This window comes from Fistularia commersonii, chromosome 13 (genome assembly GCF_037954325.1).
Source record: "Fistularia commersonii isolate RoL2024-O1a breed Wild chromosome 13, RoL_Fcom_v1.0, whole genome shotgun sequence".
Lineage (NCBI taxonomy): Eukaryota > Metazoa > Chordata > Actinopteri > Syngnathiformes > Fistulariidae > Fistularia > Fistularia commersonii.
Window position 1 is genome coordinate 1792690 of NC_141296.1, and position 19111 is coordinate 1811800.

Consider the following 19111-nt stretch of genomic DNA (forward strand, 5'->3'; position numbering starts at 1 on the left):
GGTGAATATATCGGTAGATGGATGCTGGAATTGGACCAAAGAGAAGATTGATGGATGTAGCGAGAGAGGATATGAAGGTAGTTGGTGTGAGAGGAGGATCCAGAGAATAGGGTGAGATGGAGAAGGTGGATTTGCCGTGGCGACCCCTGAAGGGAAAAGACCCAAGGAAAAGAAGAGTTTGTCACAGGGGAGCAGGACATGTATGACTGAGACAATGTGATGAGTGAGATGTTTAGGACATGAACAGAGGAGTGCTCATGTCCAAACCATGGTGAAGATCTGGGTAGAAGGCTGCTGAAGGTGGAGCAGCCAGGCAGGAGGTCAAGAGGAAGACCAGAGAGAAGATGGATGGACGCCATGAGAGGATATGAAGGTAGTTGGTGTGAGAGAGGATCCAGAGAATAGGGTGAGATGGAGAAGGTGGATTTGCCGTGGCGACCCCTGAAGGGAAAAGACCCAAGGAAAAGAAGAGTTTGTCACAGGGGAGCAGGACATGTATGACTGAGACAATGTGATGAGTGAGATGTTTAGGACATGAACAGAGGAGTGCTCATGTCCAAACCATGGTGAAGATCTGGGTAGAAGGCTGCTGAAGGTGGAGCAGCCAGGCAGGAGGTCAAGAGGAAGACCAGAGAGAAGATGGATGGACGCCATGAGAGAGGATATGAAGGTAGTTGGTGTGAGAGAGGATCCAGAGAATAGGGTGAGATGGAGATGGTGGATTTGCCGTGGCGACCCCTGAAGGGAAAAGACCCAAGGAAAAGAAGAAGAATTTGTCACTGGGGAGCAGGACATGTATGTCCGAGAAAATGTGATGAGTGAGATGTTTATGACATGAACAGAGGAGTGCTCATGTCCAAACCTTGGTGAAGATCTGGGTAGAAGGCTGCTGAAGGTGGAGCAGCCTGGAGCAGCCAGGCAGGAGGTCAAGAGGAAGACCAGAGAGAAGATGGATGGACGCCATGAGAGAGGATATGAAGGGAAAAGCCCAAAGGAAAAAAGAGGAAGATCCCCAGACATCCGACCATTCACTCTCTATCCACACCTATTGGTGATCAAGAGTCTTCAGTCTTTTATCACTTTTGGATCTTCCGTCCGCTTTAACACGATCACGCCTTGGAGATCAAGAGTCAACAAAGGGACCGGGAGGCGATGATAAAACCCAAGTGATTCCAGACGTTCCTTCAATGTGCGAGTGGAAATCAGAGAGTGACCGTGGAAAAACCCGTCATCGCGCCGCGACCACATGGCGACCGACGGTTCGACTGATTGGAATCGGTTTACGCCGTGTTTGCCGACAGGGACGAACGAAGTATCACGAGTGACGCGTCCGTCTCTAACAACCGATTTGACATCCTTCGGCGGCGGTCGGCGGGAGCGGGGGGTCGAGGTCGAAGGGGGTAAAAGGCGCGACAGCTGAACGGGAAGCAAAAATCACACAGAGCTTACGGTTTGCAAAATACCACAGGCACTTAAACTTTAATAAATATTAAAAAAGTTCTTTGTCATATGTACAGATATCGTACAGAACGCTCCGTCGGTGCTTTCGCAGCTGCTGCATGTTAGAGATACGCCGGTAATATCGATGTTTTTATTTTGAGTAGAAAATAAAGCAGCCCTCAAAGTGTCTCGGTTTGAAGACAGATCGTACAAACAGGCTTGTTTTTTATTTATTATTGCTTCTTTTTTTTTTTTTTTTTTTTGGGTACATAAAGGAATGCATGTGGGACATTTCTTTAGCAACGCTGACAAGAAGTACCATACTTGACTGGCCGTGAAAAAAAAGACGACAAACGAACAAAACCAAAAATATATACTCTACTCTTCAATGCTTTCAAGGTATCGGATGTGTGAGAAGCACCGAGACGACCTTCTGAGAAAGTCTGGGATTCAATTTAACACCATTTAAGTTTTTTGAGACGATTACCTGAGTGACTTGAAGGGCTCCGTTGGATCTTAGCGCTTAGCGGCGCGTTCGCCATGTGCGTTCCAGTTGTTTTGATTTCTGCGCTAATCTAATACCGCCGCTTCACAGATTCGAGCGGGATCGGGCGGGATTTGCTGTCCGGTGAGCGATTATAGCAATAATATGAATCCGCGTCGCATCTTATTCGAGTATTAAATGAATCCTTAAGGCTTTGGATCATCCGGAAAGATCGAAGCGTCCGTTGTTTTAAGTGCTGCAGGCGTGCGCTTCTTTTCTCGTAGCTGAAAAGGCGGGAAATTCAAAAGACAAGACATCGGTCTAAAAGGTCGATTGGCCGTCACATCGCCAAAGTCTTGCCCGGTTAGTTTAGTTTCGTGTACGAAGGTCTGATAAAAAAACATGGCGGGTTTTAGGAGGTTTCGCCAAAAGTGGGGAATCTCTATAAGAGAAAAGAGAAGGCTCGCTCTATCGCACTCCGTGAGCTCTCTTCATCCTGAGCAAAAAGTTCCGCCTCTCCTCCAAAAGCTCCTGAATTCGTTTATTCCTGGTTTTCTCGCGGAGGTTGACCCGGCGCTTGGGGATCAGATTGCTTTGGGAGATCTCCCTGCTCCCGCCGGGGACCCGGTTGAAGGAGACGTCGATCGAATTGCTCTCGTCGGCGTCTTCCCGGCTTTTCCGAGGTCTCGGCGTGGTCGCGGCGGGGGAAGCGGCGCCGGCGGGATCCGAGGTCGTTCGGGGACCGTCGACGTTCACCGGGATGAACTCCGACGGGTCCAGCCAGGGCGAGACGCCCGCATCTGTCGTATCCTTATCCGTGATGGTCGGGATCATAACGGCGAGCCCGTCGTCCAGCACGACCGTGTCGTACGGCGCCGTGATGTCGCCGCTGAGAACGGCGCCGCCGCTCGCCGTCACCTCGCCGCCGCTCGTCGCCGAGGAGTCGCCGTACGGCACGGATCCGCTCGGCATCGGCGGATCTTCGTAAAACACCGTCCCGGTCGGCGCTACGTCGATAAAAGCGCTAGCTGTTGTGGTTCCGAAGGCGGTGCTGTCGTGGCGCGACGGAAGCGGCTCATTTGCGACGTAAGTCACGTTGACGGTAGACTCGGAGTTCGGCGGCGTCGTACCGTGTAAAGTTGTGGCCGATGAAACAGTGGTTGAATATGAAGTTGGAGCCACGGTTAAATACCCGGTAGTTGTTGTTGTTGTTGTCTTTTTCGGATTTGTCTTTTTAAACGCTACCTTCTTTTGATTGGTCTTGACCTGTGAGTTCTCGGAGGCGGTTGCTGGGTTCTTTTTGGGGTTCGTCTTTGTGACTTTCGTCTTCGGCTTGACGTTCTTTTCGGGACCCGTCTTGGACGGACCGCGTTTAGGAGCCGGTTTCTTTTTCGTTTGGACGCTTTTCACCGGAGTCTTTTTCGTAGCGGTTTTCACTTTTTTGCTACTACGGATAATTGGAGGCGATTTCTCGGGAGGAGTCCTTTCTAAAACCGTCTTTGCCGGCGTTTTCTTTTTGGCTGTTGTGCCCGACTGAGTTTTATTTCGATTTACGTTTTCGCGACTAATCTTTGGCGGGGTGTTTTTTCTGGCGGTATTTTTCGGCGCGGTATTCTTCTTCGGATTGGCTTTTTGTGGAATTTTCTTTAACGGCACGTCTTTCTCAGCCTTGGGGTTTTGCCGCGTTGACGCGACCTCCGCTGCGGAAACATGGGTCGGACTGGTGCTCGCCGACGACTCGACAAGGATTCTCAGACTACTAAGAGTTACTGGATTATCCGCTGTTCTCCCTGACTGCGGATTCGTATTTCCGTCCGTTCCCGGCGTGGGTAAAGGCTCGGGCTCAACGGGGTCGCCGAGGAAGGTCGTGGTGACCGAGGAGGCCGTTGCGGAGAAGCCGGTCGGGATGACGGGAGCTCTGGTGGCGGACGGCGAATGAGTGCTCGTCGTTTCTGTGGCGCCGAATGACGTCGGGGTGGAATGAAGGATGGGAACGACGCGAGCGCGCTGAGTCACAGTCCGAGGATCGGCAGCGGCGGTGATCGCGGCTTCGGTCGGGTGCGCGGTGGAGATGGAGATGGAGGAGATGGTGGTGAGATCGGCGGCGACGGGGGAAGCAGCGATTCTGGAGGTTACGGGAGTGGAACTGGAGGTGGAGTTGTGCCGGGGCGCCGCCGCCAAGGTCATATTGCTGCAGGACTTGCAGCACAGGCGCTGGAAATCCGGCAGAGAGCAGTGGCGCTTCAGCGCCTCCATACGACAGAATACTGAACGGTCTCCATGACAACGTTTCTCTGCGAAAGAAAAGAGCAGAGGGCTGAGATTTGATTGGACCGGAGACTCGTCTTGCATGTATAGCATGCGCTAGCATGTATGCTACATACACCTCTGATCTAGGAGGATTGTTTGCTGATGCTGAATACAACATGCATTAATGTGTGTGTGTGTGTGTGTGTGTGTGTGTGTGTGTGTGAGGTTCCACACCGTGCAGAGAAAGTAGTAAAGCCAGGCCATTAGCAGAAGATGCAGGAAGGAAGAGGAGAAAAACCCAAACATCAAGCCATGAGATTAGTCCAGAGATACTGAAATGGAAACGGAAGTTCTACCAGTCGTACACACAGAGCTGCCGAACGGCCGGAGAAGCTTTTTTTCTTCTTATTTATCTCATTACCGGATTTTGCTTTTTTTGTCGGAAGACGATTCGAAACGTAACAAAACCGGCCAAATGTGGGTCGGATGTTATTTCTGCGGTCGCAAGGCTTTTTTAGTCCACGGCGGCGGAAAAAAACACGAGGTCGCCTCCGTCCGTTTCCACCCCGAGCATTGAACATTCCCGGTGACACTTTTTAAAACATTTTATTGATACAACTTTGCTGTTGAGAATGACAGGAACTAAAACAATGAGATGTACGCCCCCGCTCCCCTCCCCTGCTCAATATATAGATATATTATTTTCTTAAGAAAAATAATTCAACTGTATCGAAAGTTACAAGTTCACAGTCACTTTGGTAAAACACTTCATTACTTGGAAATCAACCAGTCAATCTGTTCATCGACTGAAAAAACAGAAACCGAAAAAAAACAAACAAAAATAAATAAATAAAAAAACGGGGAAAAAAAAAAAAAGTACATAAATGATATTTTGTCGAAATGAAATACATAATTTCCATGATGATGTAAAAATTGGAATGGCACATTAAGTGTCATATGAAACATTTACAAAACATTAATAAAATTTCCCTGATAAATCAAAGTGCATATAGACGCAGTGCACGTAGTCCGTCTGAATGTTTCTTCAACGTTAACCAAACGTTAGCCAGCCCCACGCAGCAGGCCAGTGAAGCCACGAAACAGTTACCCATAGTATAGAATATTATAGAAGAAGATAACAGTCATGAACATTATTAAATACAGTCAACACCAATGTTATATACAGTATCACACTGCTAGGTCTGGCTTGGTCTCATACAGTCCAACTCCAGCAGAAGGAAACCTTGGATAGCTGGCTACATAGTCACAACAGAAATATGTGATCACAATACAATGACAAGTCTGAAGTGTTTTGTTGTATTTCTTTCTTTTTTTTTTTTTTTTTTTTTTCTTTTTTTTTTTTCCTCTAGATGTCATATGCGTTAATACCCTAGGCCCTTTGTAAACCCTTCCCGGTAGTCGGACGCCGCTCCGACGTCGCCTCGGTCGCTTTGACGGTCGGCGGGTGAGAGTTTGTTCGGTTGGTTTTTGAAGCTGCCTCTATTCCAAGTGAAACTTTGAATGAGTAAAGCCGTCTCTTTCACAGATAAATGCCGTTACATTCAGTCCAAGATAAGGCATTGTTCATGTGTTTAATGCTCGTCAAAAAGAAAAAAATGCAATTACCGGACGCTCTTAAATCAAAATTTATGAGGTATTTCTGTATCTGATCGCAATGTGTAAAAGCCCAAATGAAGTAGCATCCGTGCACACTCAAACACACACTTTCACCTCCGTGACCGGCTACAGTCGCACACACACACGCACACGCACGCACACACACGCACTCCCAATTAGCTTTCACGCGCAGACAGATCACGTACACGCGAGTGAAGGATGCAAATGTGCGTGACAAAAAAAAACAAAAAAACAAAAAAAAAACAAAATAAAAATATCCTAGTCTTGAAAGAAACAGGAAACAACAATAAACCACCGATCCATCTGAGAATGGAGAGGCAACTAACTGACCAAGTCCTGCATAATTCACTGTAGGTCTATTCTCTTCCCCCCGAAACACCTTACCCTTATTAAATATTCATTTGTATTCATGTAAAATCAATTTAAAAAAAAAATACACATAACAGTCAGGGATCTAAGCGATCAATAGCAGTCCAAAGGTTTTAGGCAAATAAGCTACAGCTTATTCATGGTAAAACATTATTCATATTATTGTTACTCATATAGATTTAGTTTTATAGATATGTATGTATATATATATATCTATATATGTATATATAAATACAAATATATTCATAGATGTTTTTGTTTAAAGTCTGCAAGCACAAATAAGCTGCATTTATTGAACTTTAGTATAACAGTCAAAGAGAGGATGGCTGATTATGAGGTGAAATGGGAAGCAACCTCAACCGGTCAGACTACCCTGTAATTATTTTCTTTTTTTTTTTTTATTTCTTTTTTTTTTCTTAAGCCTTTACGTCAAGAGTTTTCACCTCACAGTTTCCTGTCCAACCCCTTCCCCTGCCGTTCCCCACCCACCCCCCAAAAAAATGAAAAAAATAAAATAAAAATAAATAACGATAGTTTCATCATCCACGCATCCACGGTCCGAGAAATGGACTTTAAAAGGAGACGCCCCGAAACGGAACCAGGATGTCGGATGAGCACTTTAGCAATAATGTCCTCATTGTGACAAAAATCACATTCACAATAAAGCTTTCATATTTTCATATATTTTTTTTTTCCTCTATATAGATATTTATATACCCTCTCTGTTGACTTCACGCCTTTTTCCCGCCCCCCCTTCGCACACACACCCACACACACACGCTTGATGACAGCGCGCAACAAACAGTAAAAAGCGCAGCTGCATCCCGGCGGAAACACCGACAGACTTCCCGACGCGTCTTCCGAACCCCCTCCCGGGGAAAAACAACCCCCCCCCCCCCCAAAAAAAAAAAAAAAAAAATCTCCTTGCCGCTCCGAAACCCCTCAGAAATGTCGTAGATCTTTTTAAATTTGTCGACTGGCCGGCGGTCACAACACAAGGCTCCACAGAGGAGAGAGAGAGATAGCGGGAGACAGAGCAAGAGAGACCCAGCCAGCGCGCACAGGAGCCGGACACCTCCTCCGGATCGGAGCCGCCTCAAACACACAGAGAAGGAGACAACATCCTCCCAGCATCAACACCAAAATAGAGAAGCAAAAAGCTTTGCCGCTCGGACGGCGGGTCAGGGCGCCAGCCGAGGGCGGCCCTGCAGGGACAGGAGGACGGAGACCGGCAGGGACCAGCGCAGGACGGACGCGCCGCCGTGGAGGCCGGACGCGGAGCTATAAAGGGAGGTTTTACGTGAGGAGATCTTCGGGTAGTTCGGGTTCGGCCGAGACAGCCACTGGATCAGGATGTTGCCGGTCTTGTTGGGGTCGGAGGAGCCCTCTGGTGGAGACACACACACGGGAGGAAATGGTCAAGCTTGTTTTTTTTTTTTTTGGAAATGACAATAATATGAATATGAGAATGAAAATAATAACCCACGGCTACGCCGTGCGTTTATCATGTTCAATGATACTTGTAACGTTACGATGGTGCTTGGACATGTGATTGTGTGTCGACATGGGAAAATGTTCCACCGAATGTGAGTTCAAAAATAAAAAAAATAAAAATAAAATTAAAATATAGTAAAACATATTCAAAATTACAAAAAAAAAAAGATCAAAAAAAAAAATCAAAAACGCAAATACTTGCATTGCATCCGCAAATGCAATTCTTTCATTTCAATTGTGGGGAGGATTATAGCAAAACTTTCATTCAAATGTGAGTTCAAATATTAAAAGAAATTTAAATATAGTGAAATATATTCAAAATTACAAAAAAAATAATAATTCAAAAACCAAAATACATGCATTACATCGGCAAATGCATATCCTTAATTTCAACTGTGGGGAGAATTATAGCAAAAAATTCTTTCAAATGAGAGTTCAAATATATATATATAAAAAAATCAAGATATATTAACATATATTCAAAATTACAAAAAAAAAAAAAAAATCAAAAACGCAAATACTTGCATTGCATCCACAAATGCAATTCTTTCATTTCAATTGTGGGGAGGATTATAGCAAAACTTTCATTCAAATGTGAGTTCAAATATTAAAAGAAATTTAAATATAGTGAAATATATTCAAAATTACAAAAAAAAACAAAATAATCAAAAACGCAATACTTGTTTTATATCAGTAAATACATATCATTCATTTCATTTGTGGGGAGAATTAAAGCAAAACTTTCTTCCAAATGTGTGTTCAAGTATAAAAAAGGATCATTTCTGTAATATAATATAGAAATAATTATAAATAAAATATTTGTTTTACATAAGCTGCTCTATTCTTAGGAGAATTTATTATTATTGTAAGAAAAAAAAACATAATATTGTGACATTGCACCATGACAGTAGTCAGTGTGTTATTTTGTCCACGGCTCATTTTTAAGAGAATCACCCCCTTTTTAAAGTCATATAACATTATTGAATCTTACATTTTCTTGGGATCGGATTCATTTTCTCGGACAATGACGACCTGAATATGTACAATATGAAAAGGCCGCAAAATTCTTTTCAAATCAACCGTTTTCATATCAATTGTTGTATTTTTGTGTGTATAAATGATTGTTTTTTCTTTCGATCTACAAGCCGAGTCAAGCATGTGGTCGACAAGTGCAAAGTAGCTCATCTCAGAATGTTTACGAGAGAATATTACAGATCGCTCCAGCTGCACGTCTCACTTTATTGCACCGTATTTTTTATTCATGATTTATTATTATATTGATTAGCCTATTGTTGCATTTTACCATGCCCCTTTTTACACCATGGAGCCGCATCAACTGAGGCCAATATCGACACAAAGGCATTATCATAAACAAATATCTATCTTTTAATTTTGGACGCATGCATATTTTTAATTTCTGTATCTTTTACACTGTTGACTCTGCATCCTCCCATCTTTCTTCATCCATCTAATGCTTTTGAAGGGATAATTATATTTCCCCCTATTTCCTCTGTGACACCAGCCATCGGGATTCCAAATGAAATTGCTTAAAAATTCATTCTCTGCAGAGCTGCTTATTCTCAGTTGTGGAGACGTGCACGGACGCAGACGCTCTCGCTTTCAGCCTCAGAACTACTATCTGTGTTATTTTACGCATTTTTAACATGGTTTATGTGCCGTTACTTTTTACTCACTATTTTTTACTTTTTACCTGTTTTATTTCTGCTTATTTATCTATTTATTCTTCTAGTTATTTGTATTTATATATATATATATATATACTGCTCAAAAAAATAAAGGGAACACTTAAAAAACACATCCTAGATCTAAATGAATGAAATATTCTTATGAAATACTTTGCTCTTTACACAGTTGAATGTGCTGACAACAAAATCACACAAAAATGATCAATGGAAATCAATTGTATCAACCCATAGAGGTCTGGATTAGGAATCACACTCAAAATTAAAGTGTAAAAACAAACTCCAGGCTGATCCAATACTAAAATACTATACTAAAAGACTCAAAATACAATAAAAATAAATAATAAAATAAAATACATATATATTTATAATAATAAGATAAATAAATAATAATAATAATTAATAAAGTAATATAATAATAGATAGAATAATATACATATATGATTTTTATAATATATATTATATATAAATGTATATTTTTTTAATGTTTTTTTTTCATTTTTGGTCTTATTTTTTCAGTACTGTGCAACAAACCCTTTTTGTTTTCACTTTTCACTCTTTCTTTCAAAATATTTATCTATTTATTCTTTCAATAGTTACTTATATCACATACTTATGTATTTTATTTTATATATATGTATACATAAATATAAAAAATATTAAATTCTAAAATACTATACAGAAATAAATGATAGAATATACATATATATGAAATACTTTATGTAAATACATTAAATATATATATTTATATATTAAATATAGATCATTTACTTTTATTTTTACGCTTATTTTTTTGTCTTTGTAATCCAGACATGCTGCTATCCTTGTACGGTTGTGTTGTGTCCTTCTTTTTAAGGTTGTTTTTAAAATCCACTGAGCCTGCTAACTCTAAACTCTAACTCTGAAACTCTCGAATCCTGGCCTGGCGCTACCGGTCATTTTAATCCTTCCACCGTACAACACTCACTGGGACAGGGATGGAGCCGGCAGGCCCTGATGGTGTCGGGCTTGCTGTCCAGACACAGGCCGATGGTGTTGTCCCTGGTGTGGCACAGCGCCTGCCTCTGCTGGCTCCCGTTTCCGCACGTCACCGAGCACTGCCACAGATGACCAGCCGATTACAAATACAAATTTGCGTCCTTGTATTACTATGACAAAAAAAAAACAAAAAACAGAATAATAAGGAAAAGGCGTTTTTTTTTTTTTACCTGAGACCACGGCCCTACTTTCCACTGCGTAGGACACGGGTGGCGGTTGCATTGGCGGCGGGTTTCGGGCCGGTCGTCGCTGCAGTGTTTGTTATGGATGGCGCGCGTTGTGTTGTCGTCCGACGGCTGGACGCAGCTGAGCGAGCGGCTCTGCATCCCCGTCTTTCCACAAGGTTTACTACAATTCTGCCACTCCCCCGTCACCCAACTGGAAGGCGTCACGGATGGGGAGGGAAAAGGGAGAAACAAACACTGACTTGGATTCAAATTTTCACGTGGATAGGAGAAGAAAAGCAGATTTAACGTGCATTTTTTTTTTTTTTTTTTCACAAATTATTTAAGTGACAGGACCCAGTGTATTAGATGCAATGACCTGTGTTCTAACTTCTTGAGCATCTACAAGGGAGTCCCACAGGGCTCTGTATTGGGGCCACTCCTATTCATTATGTACATAAAATGATTTAGGACGAAATGTCTCAGATGCTGGCATGCATTTTTATGCAGATGACACAGTAATTTACTGCTTTGGCTTGTCCCCTATTGGATCTCTGCAGAAAGCTTTTAATGTGGTGCAGCACACACTTTTGCAACTAAAATGAGTCCTTAAAACTGACAAAACCAAACTAATGTTGTTCCCGATCTCTAGACAGAGGTTGCAAGTTATTCCCACAGTGTCCACTTTTGAGGGAAGTGAAATGGAGGTGGTTCATGTTTACAAATATCTTGGTGTCTTGCTTGATGACACTTTGTCTTTTAAGCCTCATGTTGAGAATCTTGTGAAGAAACTTCAATTGAAACTGTTTTTTTTATTCCGAAATAAATGTTGTTTCTCTTTTGAAGTCAAAAAGCGAATTGGAACTGCAACTTTTTTATCCATTTTAGATGATGGAGACATTTTGTACATGTATGCTTCAGCTCAGTGTCTGAGTGAGGTTGACTCGGTGTATCGTGCAGTTCTAAGGTTTGTTCCTAACTTCTTCTTCTTCTTCTTCTTTCGGCTTTTCCCTTCAGGTGTCGCCACAGCGAGTCAGTTTTCTCCATCTAACCCTATTCTCTGGATCCTCCTCTCTCACACCAACTACCTTCATATCTTCTCTCACTACGTCCATCCATCTTCTCTTTGGTCTTCCTCCAGACCTCTTGCCTGGCAGCTCCAATTCCAGCATCCGTCTACCAATATATTCTCCATCCCTCCTCTGTCCATGACCCAACCATCTCAGTCTGGCTTCTCTGACCTTCTCTCCAAAACATCTAACATGTGCCGTTCCTCTGATAGACTCATTCCTGATCCTCTCCATCCTGGTCACTCCCAAAGAGAACCTCAACATCTTCATCTCTGCAACCTCTAGTTCTGCCTGCTGTCTTTTCATTGTCTCACTGGTCATTGGAACAGTTTCTAGTCCAAACATCATCGCTGGTCTCACCACTGTCTTGTACACCTTTCCTTTCATTCTGGCTGAAAGTCTTCTATCTCTTGGTACCCCTGACACTTTTCTCCAACCATTCCACCCTGCTTGGACCCGTCTCTTCACCTCTTTTCCACACTCTCCGTTGCTCTGGACTGTTGACCCCAAGTACCTGAAATCCTCCAGCTTCTTGATCTCCACTCCCTGTAGCCTCACCGCTCCACCCGAGTTCCTCTCATCCACACACATATATTCTGTCTTGCTGCGACTAACTTTCATTCCTCTCCTTTCCAGAGCATACCTCCACCTCTCTAGATGTTCCTCTACCTGTTGTCTGCTCTCACTACAGATCACGATGTCATCTGCAAACATCATGGTTCATGGGGATTCCTGTCTAACCTCATCTGTCAGCCTGTCCATCATCATTGCAAACAAGAAGGGGCTCAGAGCTGATCCCTGATGGAGTCCCACCTCCACATTGAACTTCTCTGTTACCCCTACAGCACACCGTACCACTGTCTCACAGCGAGCATACATGTCCTGCACCAGTCTAACATACTTCTCTGCCACCACTAACTGTAGGGCTTTAACTCATCACTGTATTCTCGAGTGGGATGGTCTTCTTTGTCCACCAGGAGATTTACCGTATTTTCTGGACTATAAGCCGCTACTTTTTTCCTCGGGTTTTGAACCATGCGGCGTATACAAAAGTGTGCCTATTCTTTGGATTTTTCTTCCACCGCTAGGGGGCGGAAGTAGACTCCAAAATAAGATAAGACGTATAAATCAATGCAAAGAAGAATAGCAGAAACCGACTTCACCGGAGATTGACAGAGACTGATGGAATCAGATGTGACGAAGCACTTCTGAGTCAGTTCAACTCCGACACTGAAGAAGACGACTTCATGGGTTTCAGCCAAGATGATTAAAGTGACTTGTGGTTTCAAACACAGGAGAAACGAGGGTAAATAAATACCGGTTATCTGTTACGTTTTAATCAGCTAAGTTGCTGCCGCATTAAAAGGCACTGTTTGGAAAGAATCTGTTCAGGTACATACATGTACATTTACAAATCGTTCTGTACATGCAGTAAATATCATTGTTTTTCAACATAGATTTCTGCGGCTTATAGCCTGGTGCGGCTTGTATATTTTTTTTTTCATTTTTTTTTTAAATAGAGCGGATGCGGCTTATTTACAGGTGCGCCCTATAGTCCAGAAAATACGGTATTCACTGGTGCGCTTTCATTTACAAGGCGATGCCGGGACTGTTGCCCTTTTACGTTTGCAACGTAATCACACAGAGAAGTGTCGATTCTTATGGTTTACGTTTAAATGATCAGCTGTTGGTTTTTGAGGTTTTTGTCTATTTTGCCGCCTCTACATGGAACATGTCGCAAAAGGACTGGAAACTCACGGAACTTTGTTTCATCGAGCGGCTTTAAGTCCAGATCGAGATCCCTTGAGACGACTTCACAGATTTGTAACCGTTTTATATGATTTGTATGGCATTTTAATTTCATTTTAAATGTAATTGTATTCTTTTGCTGCCTCTTGGCAGGGACTCCCTTGAAAAAGAGGTTTTTAACCCTCATATTATGTTAAGGGTCAATTTCATCCATTGGGTCAATGGGTGAAATTGACCCTTAACATAATAAGAGGGTTAATCTCAATGGGACTTCCCTGGTTAGATAAAGGAAAAATAAAAATAAATTACAAGCGTGCCATCCGTACATGGGAGGAGGGCACGGCTTTTGGTTGCAGTCTCTCACGTCTCCCCTCGGTTTCATGTTGGACTTGTTGCAGAAACTCTTGTGGACCATCTTGCTGTCTACTTTTCTTCTGCAGCCGTATCGCAGGTATTGCTCTCCTGAGGAGTTAAAAAAAAAAACCAACGTAACCGCTCGCATTCACATCGCCGTCGTCGCGGAAAAAGGTGGTACCTCCGCCGCAGGTCTTGGAGCAGTAGGACCATCCCTTGGACGCCCACTCGTAGGCGCTGTCCTCCACCAGCATGTTGTCCTCGATGGCGGAGTCGCTGTCCATGTTCATCATGTATTTATAGGACAAATTCACCTCCTCCACCCCGTGCAGCCTGACCTGCGTCACCAAACGACCCAACGTCATCGTCCGCCGAAACGCCGTTTCGTAGCCGAACGCTAAGAGCTCCGGATTTCCGCGAGTACCATGATCAGAGTTCCGTGTCTGAGAGGTCCGGCGGTCTGAAGCGTCTCCTTGTTGTTATCGTTCTCGTATTCCCACTCCACCCCCTTCTCGATGACCGAGCGGGATTTGGGATATTCGGTTTCCCCGTTTAAGAAGAACAGTCCCGACGCCACGTTTTTAACAGCTGGGAAAAATCGGAGAGAGACACGTGACGCGACAAAAAAAAAAAACAACGTGGAAAGCCGCGGACGAAATCGTCACGTACCTAAAGTATGCGAGGTCGCTCTCAGCTCCTGGATCAGCAAGTGTCTCGCCCCTCGCGGGATCTCGAGAACTTTGAGGAAACCTGAAACAAGTTAAGATCCAACTCGTGAACTTGTCGGCAAAAGGAGGCCGAGGTCGTTCGGCGTCTGAAGCGACCGCCGCGAGACCTTCCGACAGGAGCTCTTCTTGGCGACAACGCTGAGGTCTTGCTAATTTTTGCTATATTTATACTCATATTTATTGATTCTGCAATTGTTGTGCTAATGTGACAAAAGATTTTCCCCCTTTGGGATCAATAAAGTACAGACCCTTGTTGAGCCGCACTTTGTAATAACGGTACATTTTGTAATAAACGTCCAAAACGTAATAACTTTTTCATTTCATTTTGTAATAAAGCTGCGTTTTGTAATAAACTGCCGCATTTTGTAATAAACTGCCCCAACGCATTTTGTAATAAATTATTACATTTTGAGAAGATTGTTACAAAATGCACTTGCAACTTTTTTATTTTCTAGGAAATGTAATAACATGGAATTTATAGAATATTCTCTGTTAAAGCAACCTTTGAATAGTGTACTGATAGTAATTGCTAAGTACTGCTACTAGGCTAATACACTGATACTAATAATAGGACTAGCTTTTACAAATACCTTTAAGTAAAATAAAATGCAATTAACAACCTTATGCTTTAGAATTATTATTATATAATGCACCATGTTATTACATTCCCTAGAAAATAAAAAAGATGCAAGTGCATTTTGTAATAATCTTCTCAAAATGTAATAACTTATGACATAATGCGTTGGGGCAGTTTATTACAAAATGCGGCTTTATTACAAAATGAAATGAAAAAGTTATTACATTTTGGACTTTATTACAAAATGCACTGTTATTACAAAATGCGGCTCAACACCCTCGCTTTTTTTTTTTTTTTTTTTGTAATTTAACGTTTTTTTGACAGCAAAAAATATCGTAAAATTAAACAAAAAATTGTATTATAAAATAAAATCAAATACAAGATGTCCTTTGATGATTCCCGACGACATCGACGGCTGAACAGACCTACGTTGGGATTCGAAGGGGAAGGAAACGACAAGAAGTTGAAGGAATGGAAGTGACGAAGTGTCACGCTCGAACCACTCGCTGCAAAAGCCCTGCGAAACACGGGTCGGGTTCGGTTCTGTCGGTCCAATTTTGTAACTCGATTGACGGGGCAGTTTTTAAAACCATTTTCAACCCGATTAAAAAAAGCGGAGGCAGCGTTGTTTCTGGAAAAAACAACGTCAGTAAAGCGTATGCTCAGGGAGGTTCGTTGAAATGTGTAAATACCATCAAAAATGATCTTGTCTCTGTGTTGCGTTAACTCACTTTTGGTGGAGGTAAAAGTGAATCTTATATCTTTCACTGAGACACTTTATAGTTTTTTTTTTATTTCTAATACTGCCTATTCTTTTTATTATTTATTAGCGTATATTTTCTGTAACTCTGGCACAACAATTTCCTTCGGAATTAATAAAGTTGTTCTTATCTTATCTTATCTAATTTTAAAGTTTTCCACATAGTGAGCTCAATGTAATACCACTATTTGACCACTAGAGGGCGCCATTTAACTAAAAACTGTCAAACAAACTGGTTCTGAGACACCAACTTGGGATCCTCATCCTGGGATAAATCGCAACATTGCCGATGAGATCGAATGAGATTATGGTCTACCTTGCTTCTTGGTGGTGCGGGTGATTGTATCTTTGTAGGTTTTGCAGCTGGAGTTGTCCCCGCCACAGACGCCGCACTTATCCTCCTGCTTGGAGGAGCCCACCACGCCGTCGCAGCCCACTTTCTGCTCATCGGAGGAAACATATAAGGCGGTCGCAGCGGGAAGCGAGGAAATTAGGGGAAAAAAAAAACACACAAAAACACCTCTCACCTCGCATTCTCCACGCACACACATGCTATACGGGTCCTTGTACGAGCAGCGGGTGCCGTCCAGGACCATCCTCTGCATCAGGACCACATCTTGCGTCTCCTTGGACTGGCAGTGCAGGTGACAGCGTTTGTTTGCTGAAAAACAGCAAAGCATTTATTTTTCAACATGGATGATATAACCTTCGGAAGCAGGGCTTCTCTCCGAACGACCTTCTTCTGCACCACGGGGGGGGGACGTTTTTTTGGCTGGCGGGCCGAGTAGGTATTATGTAAATTGTGCAAAATTGCTATTTAAATATTTATATCAACTTTAAAATCATTAATGATCATATAAATGTACTGAGTTTTTTTTTTTTTTGTATGTAATCATCCATGCAAAAAATTCAAAACAAATGAAAAAAATTAGGAGTTTCTAAATTCAATATTGCTTGAAAATGCTAAAATATTCAAAGGGAATAGTTTTGCGGGCCGGATAAAAAAAGCAAAATGCAAAATGCCCGGGTCTGATCTTCACCACGTGGGCATCGGACGTTCTCTTAGGTGTCTTCTGGAGCTGCAGCCCATCATCACAAGATCCACAAACTGCGGAGGAACGCTGGTTTCATCTCGGGTTCTCCTGTGGACTCAGTGCAGGTGCTGGGAGAGAGGGTTAGCTCCTCTAGCTAAGCTATGCTAAGCTAAGCTAAGCTATCATCTCCGACGAACATCAGAACATCATGAAGGCACAGAGCAGCTCCTTCAGCGACACACTCCTTCAACCCGGGTGTGTGAAGGAGATCCTGCAGGTCCTCAACGCCCGTTTCATTCATTCATCCACTCATTCATTCATCCGTTCATTCAGTCATTCATTCATGGATTATATCATCCATCCATCCATCCATCCATCCATCCATCCATCCATCCATCCATCCATCCATCCATCCATCCATCCATCCATCCATCCATCCATTCAGCTCAAGTATCATCATAACTGCGTTGCTTCCACCTCAGTGTTGCTGCTGGTCGTTTGCGGTCGCAATTTTTGCACTGTTTCTATACTGTTTATATGTTGTCACATCGATTAGCTACTTATTTATATTTACTGCTCCAAAAAATAAAGGGGACACTAAAACAACACAATGTTACTCCAAGTCAATCACACTTGTGAGAAACAAACTTAGAAAGCAACACAGATTGATTTGGCCTTGTTTTAAGGACATTTCATCAACGTTGGACGTTATTTTAGCGTTCCCTTTATTTTTTCAGCAGTGTATATTGTTAGCACTGTTTTAGCTTATTCTTAGCTTCTTCTACTTTTGATGCACTTCTGCTTCGTGCGATCGAAATGTCCGCGCTGTGGGACGATGAACGGAATTTCCAATTCTATAATATTTACAATCTTACATTTTTTATTTGTTGGATTCTGAATGAACTTTGCATGAGTCAGCGCGACGCTCCGTTTCATTGTGTGACTCATACTACGACTCCTTCGGCTTCCAGGGAAGAACCTGGCAGTTCGCAGTGTTTGTCATCACTCCTACTACGGCACGTTTGTCTCACATGGACCGTCTCGCGTGGATTTGACTGCACCGTCATCTTTCCACGGATAGCGTACTTTATAATACCGTGTGTTTAACACCATCTACAAATGTCGGCTTCCGCGCCCTCGCTATTTTTGTAATTTTTTGGGGATTCGGTTCTCGCGATTTATCGTTCTTTAATGTTTTTATTTGCTGTATTTATTTATTTATTTATTTATTTTTTTAGCCTAAGAAAAAGAAAAAAAAAAACCAGTAAAAAAAATTGTAAATTAAACTAAAATTCGTTTTTTTAAATAAATAAAACATGAGATCTCCCTCGCAAAACAAAGATACCCAGCGTTGCGGATTTTTTCGTAATTCAGCCATTCATTATTTTATTTATTTTTTTGCAGTGTTTGAACCTTTTTTTTTGTAATGAAATAGCCTCAGACGAAAAAAAAATATTAATAAAAAATACCAAAATAGAGTAAAATTAAACTAAATTTAATTAAAAAAAAATCAATAAAATACGAGATCTCCTTTGCTAAACAAAGATACCCAGCACGGTGAACGCTCGCTACTTCGCGATTCGGCATTCGTGCCCTCGCTACTTGGTGGAATTTGTTTTTGTACTTCAGCTCTCACGATTTATCGTTCTTTAACGTTTTTTTTTTTGCAGTATTTTTATATATTTTTTTGGTGATGAAATAGCTTTACTCTAGTTTAAATGAAAAAAATTGCCAAAAGTATTGAAAAATTAAACTAAGATTCATTTTATGAAAAAAATAAAATCCGAGATCTCCTTTGCTTAAACAAAAATACTCTGCATCGCAAACTCTCGCTACAATCGCGGTTCAGCTTTCGCGACCTTTTGTAATTATTTATGTTTTGACTTTTTGTAATTCACTTCTCACAATTTATCAGTTTTTGCAGTATTTGAACATTTCTTTTCATGATGAAATAACCATATTTTATCCTAAGAAGAAGAAAGTATAGTTGAAATACTAAAAATTATGTAAAATTTAACTGAAATTAATTTAAAAAAAATCAATAAAATACAAGGTCTCCTTTGAAGAAGTAAAAATGCTAGTGTTTGCTGATTCTCCTGCTAATTCTAGATCCGGAGTCTGCATCGCTGCCATCTGCTGTAAGTTGTGAGTAACACAGTGTTGTGCAATGTTGCTAACACTGCTACACAATATAGAAATTGCATTTTTATTTTAATATAGGAGTTCAAATTATAGATTTATTCCACGGGCCGGATTGGA

At 42.0% G+C, this 19111-nt stretch overlaps 1 protein-coding gene across 2 annotated transcripts in view; it reads right to left on the reverse strand.

Moving 5' to 3' along the window:
* Nucleotides 1-1445: 1445 nt before the first annotated feature.
* The window catches only part of LOC147227510 (A disintegrin and metalloproteinase with thrombospondin motifs 2-like), a 156876-nt gene continuing 139210 nt past the window's right edge, over nucleotides 1446-19111 (reverse strand). For both annotated transcript variants that reach the window (XM_086158198.1, XM_086158197.1), the window contains 10 exons: nucleotides 16346-16479; nucleotides 16135-16258; nucleotides 14423-14503; nucleotides 14178-14341; nucleotides 13935-14091; nucleotides 13726-13861; nucleotides 10587-10794; nucleotides 10346-10475; nucleotides 7482-7568; nucleotides 1446-4218 (listed from right to left, as the gene is read on the reverse strand). In XM_086158198.1, the coding sequence (XP_086014324.1) occupies nucleotides 2393-4218; nucleotides 7482-7568; nucleotides 10346-10475; nucleotides 10587-10794; nucleotides 13726-13861; nucleotides 13935-14091; nucleotides 14178-14341; nucleotides 14423-14503; nucleotides 16135-16258; nucleotides 16346-16479 (3047 nt within the window). In that variant the 3' untranslated portion in view covers nucleotides 1446-2392. The remainder of the gene's footprint in view (nucleotides 4219-7481; nucleotides 7569-10345; nucleotides 10476-10586; nucleotides 10795-13725; nucleotides 13862-13934; nucleotides 14092-14177; nucleotides 14342-14422; nucleotides 14504-16134; nucleotides 16259-16345; nucleotides 16480-19111) is intronic.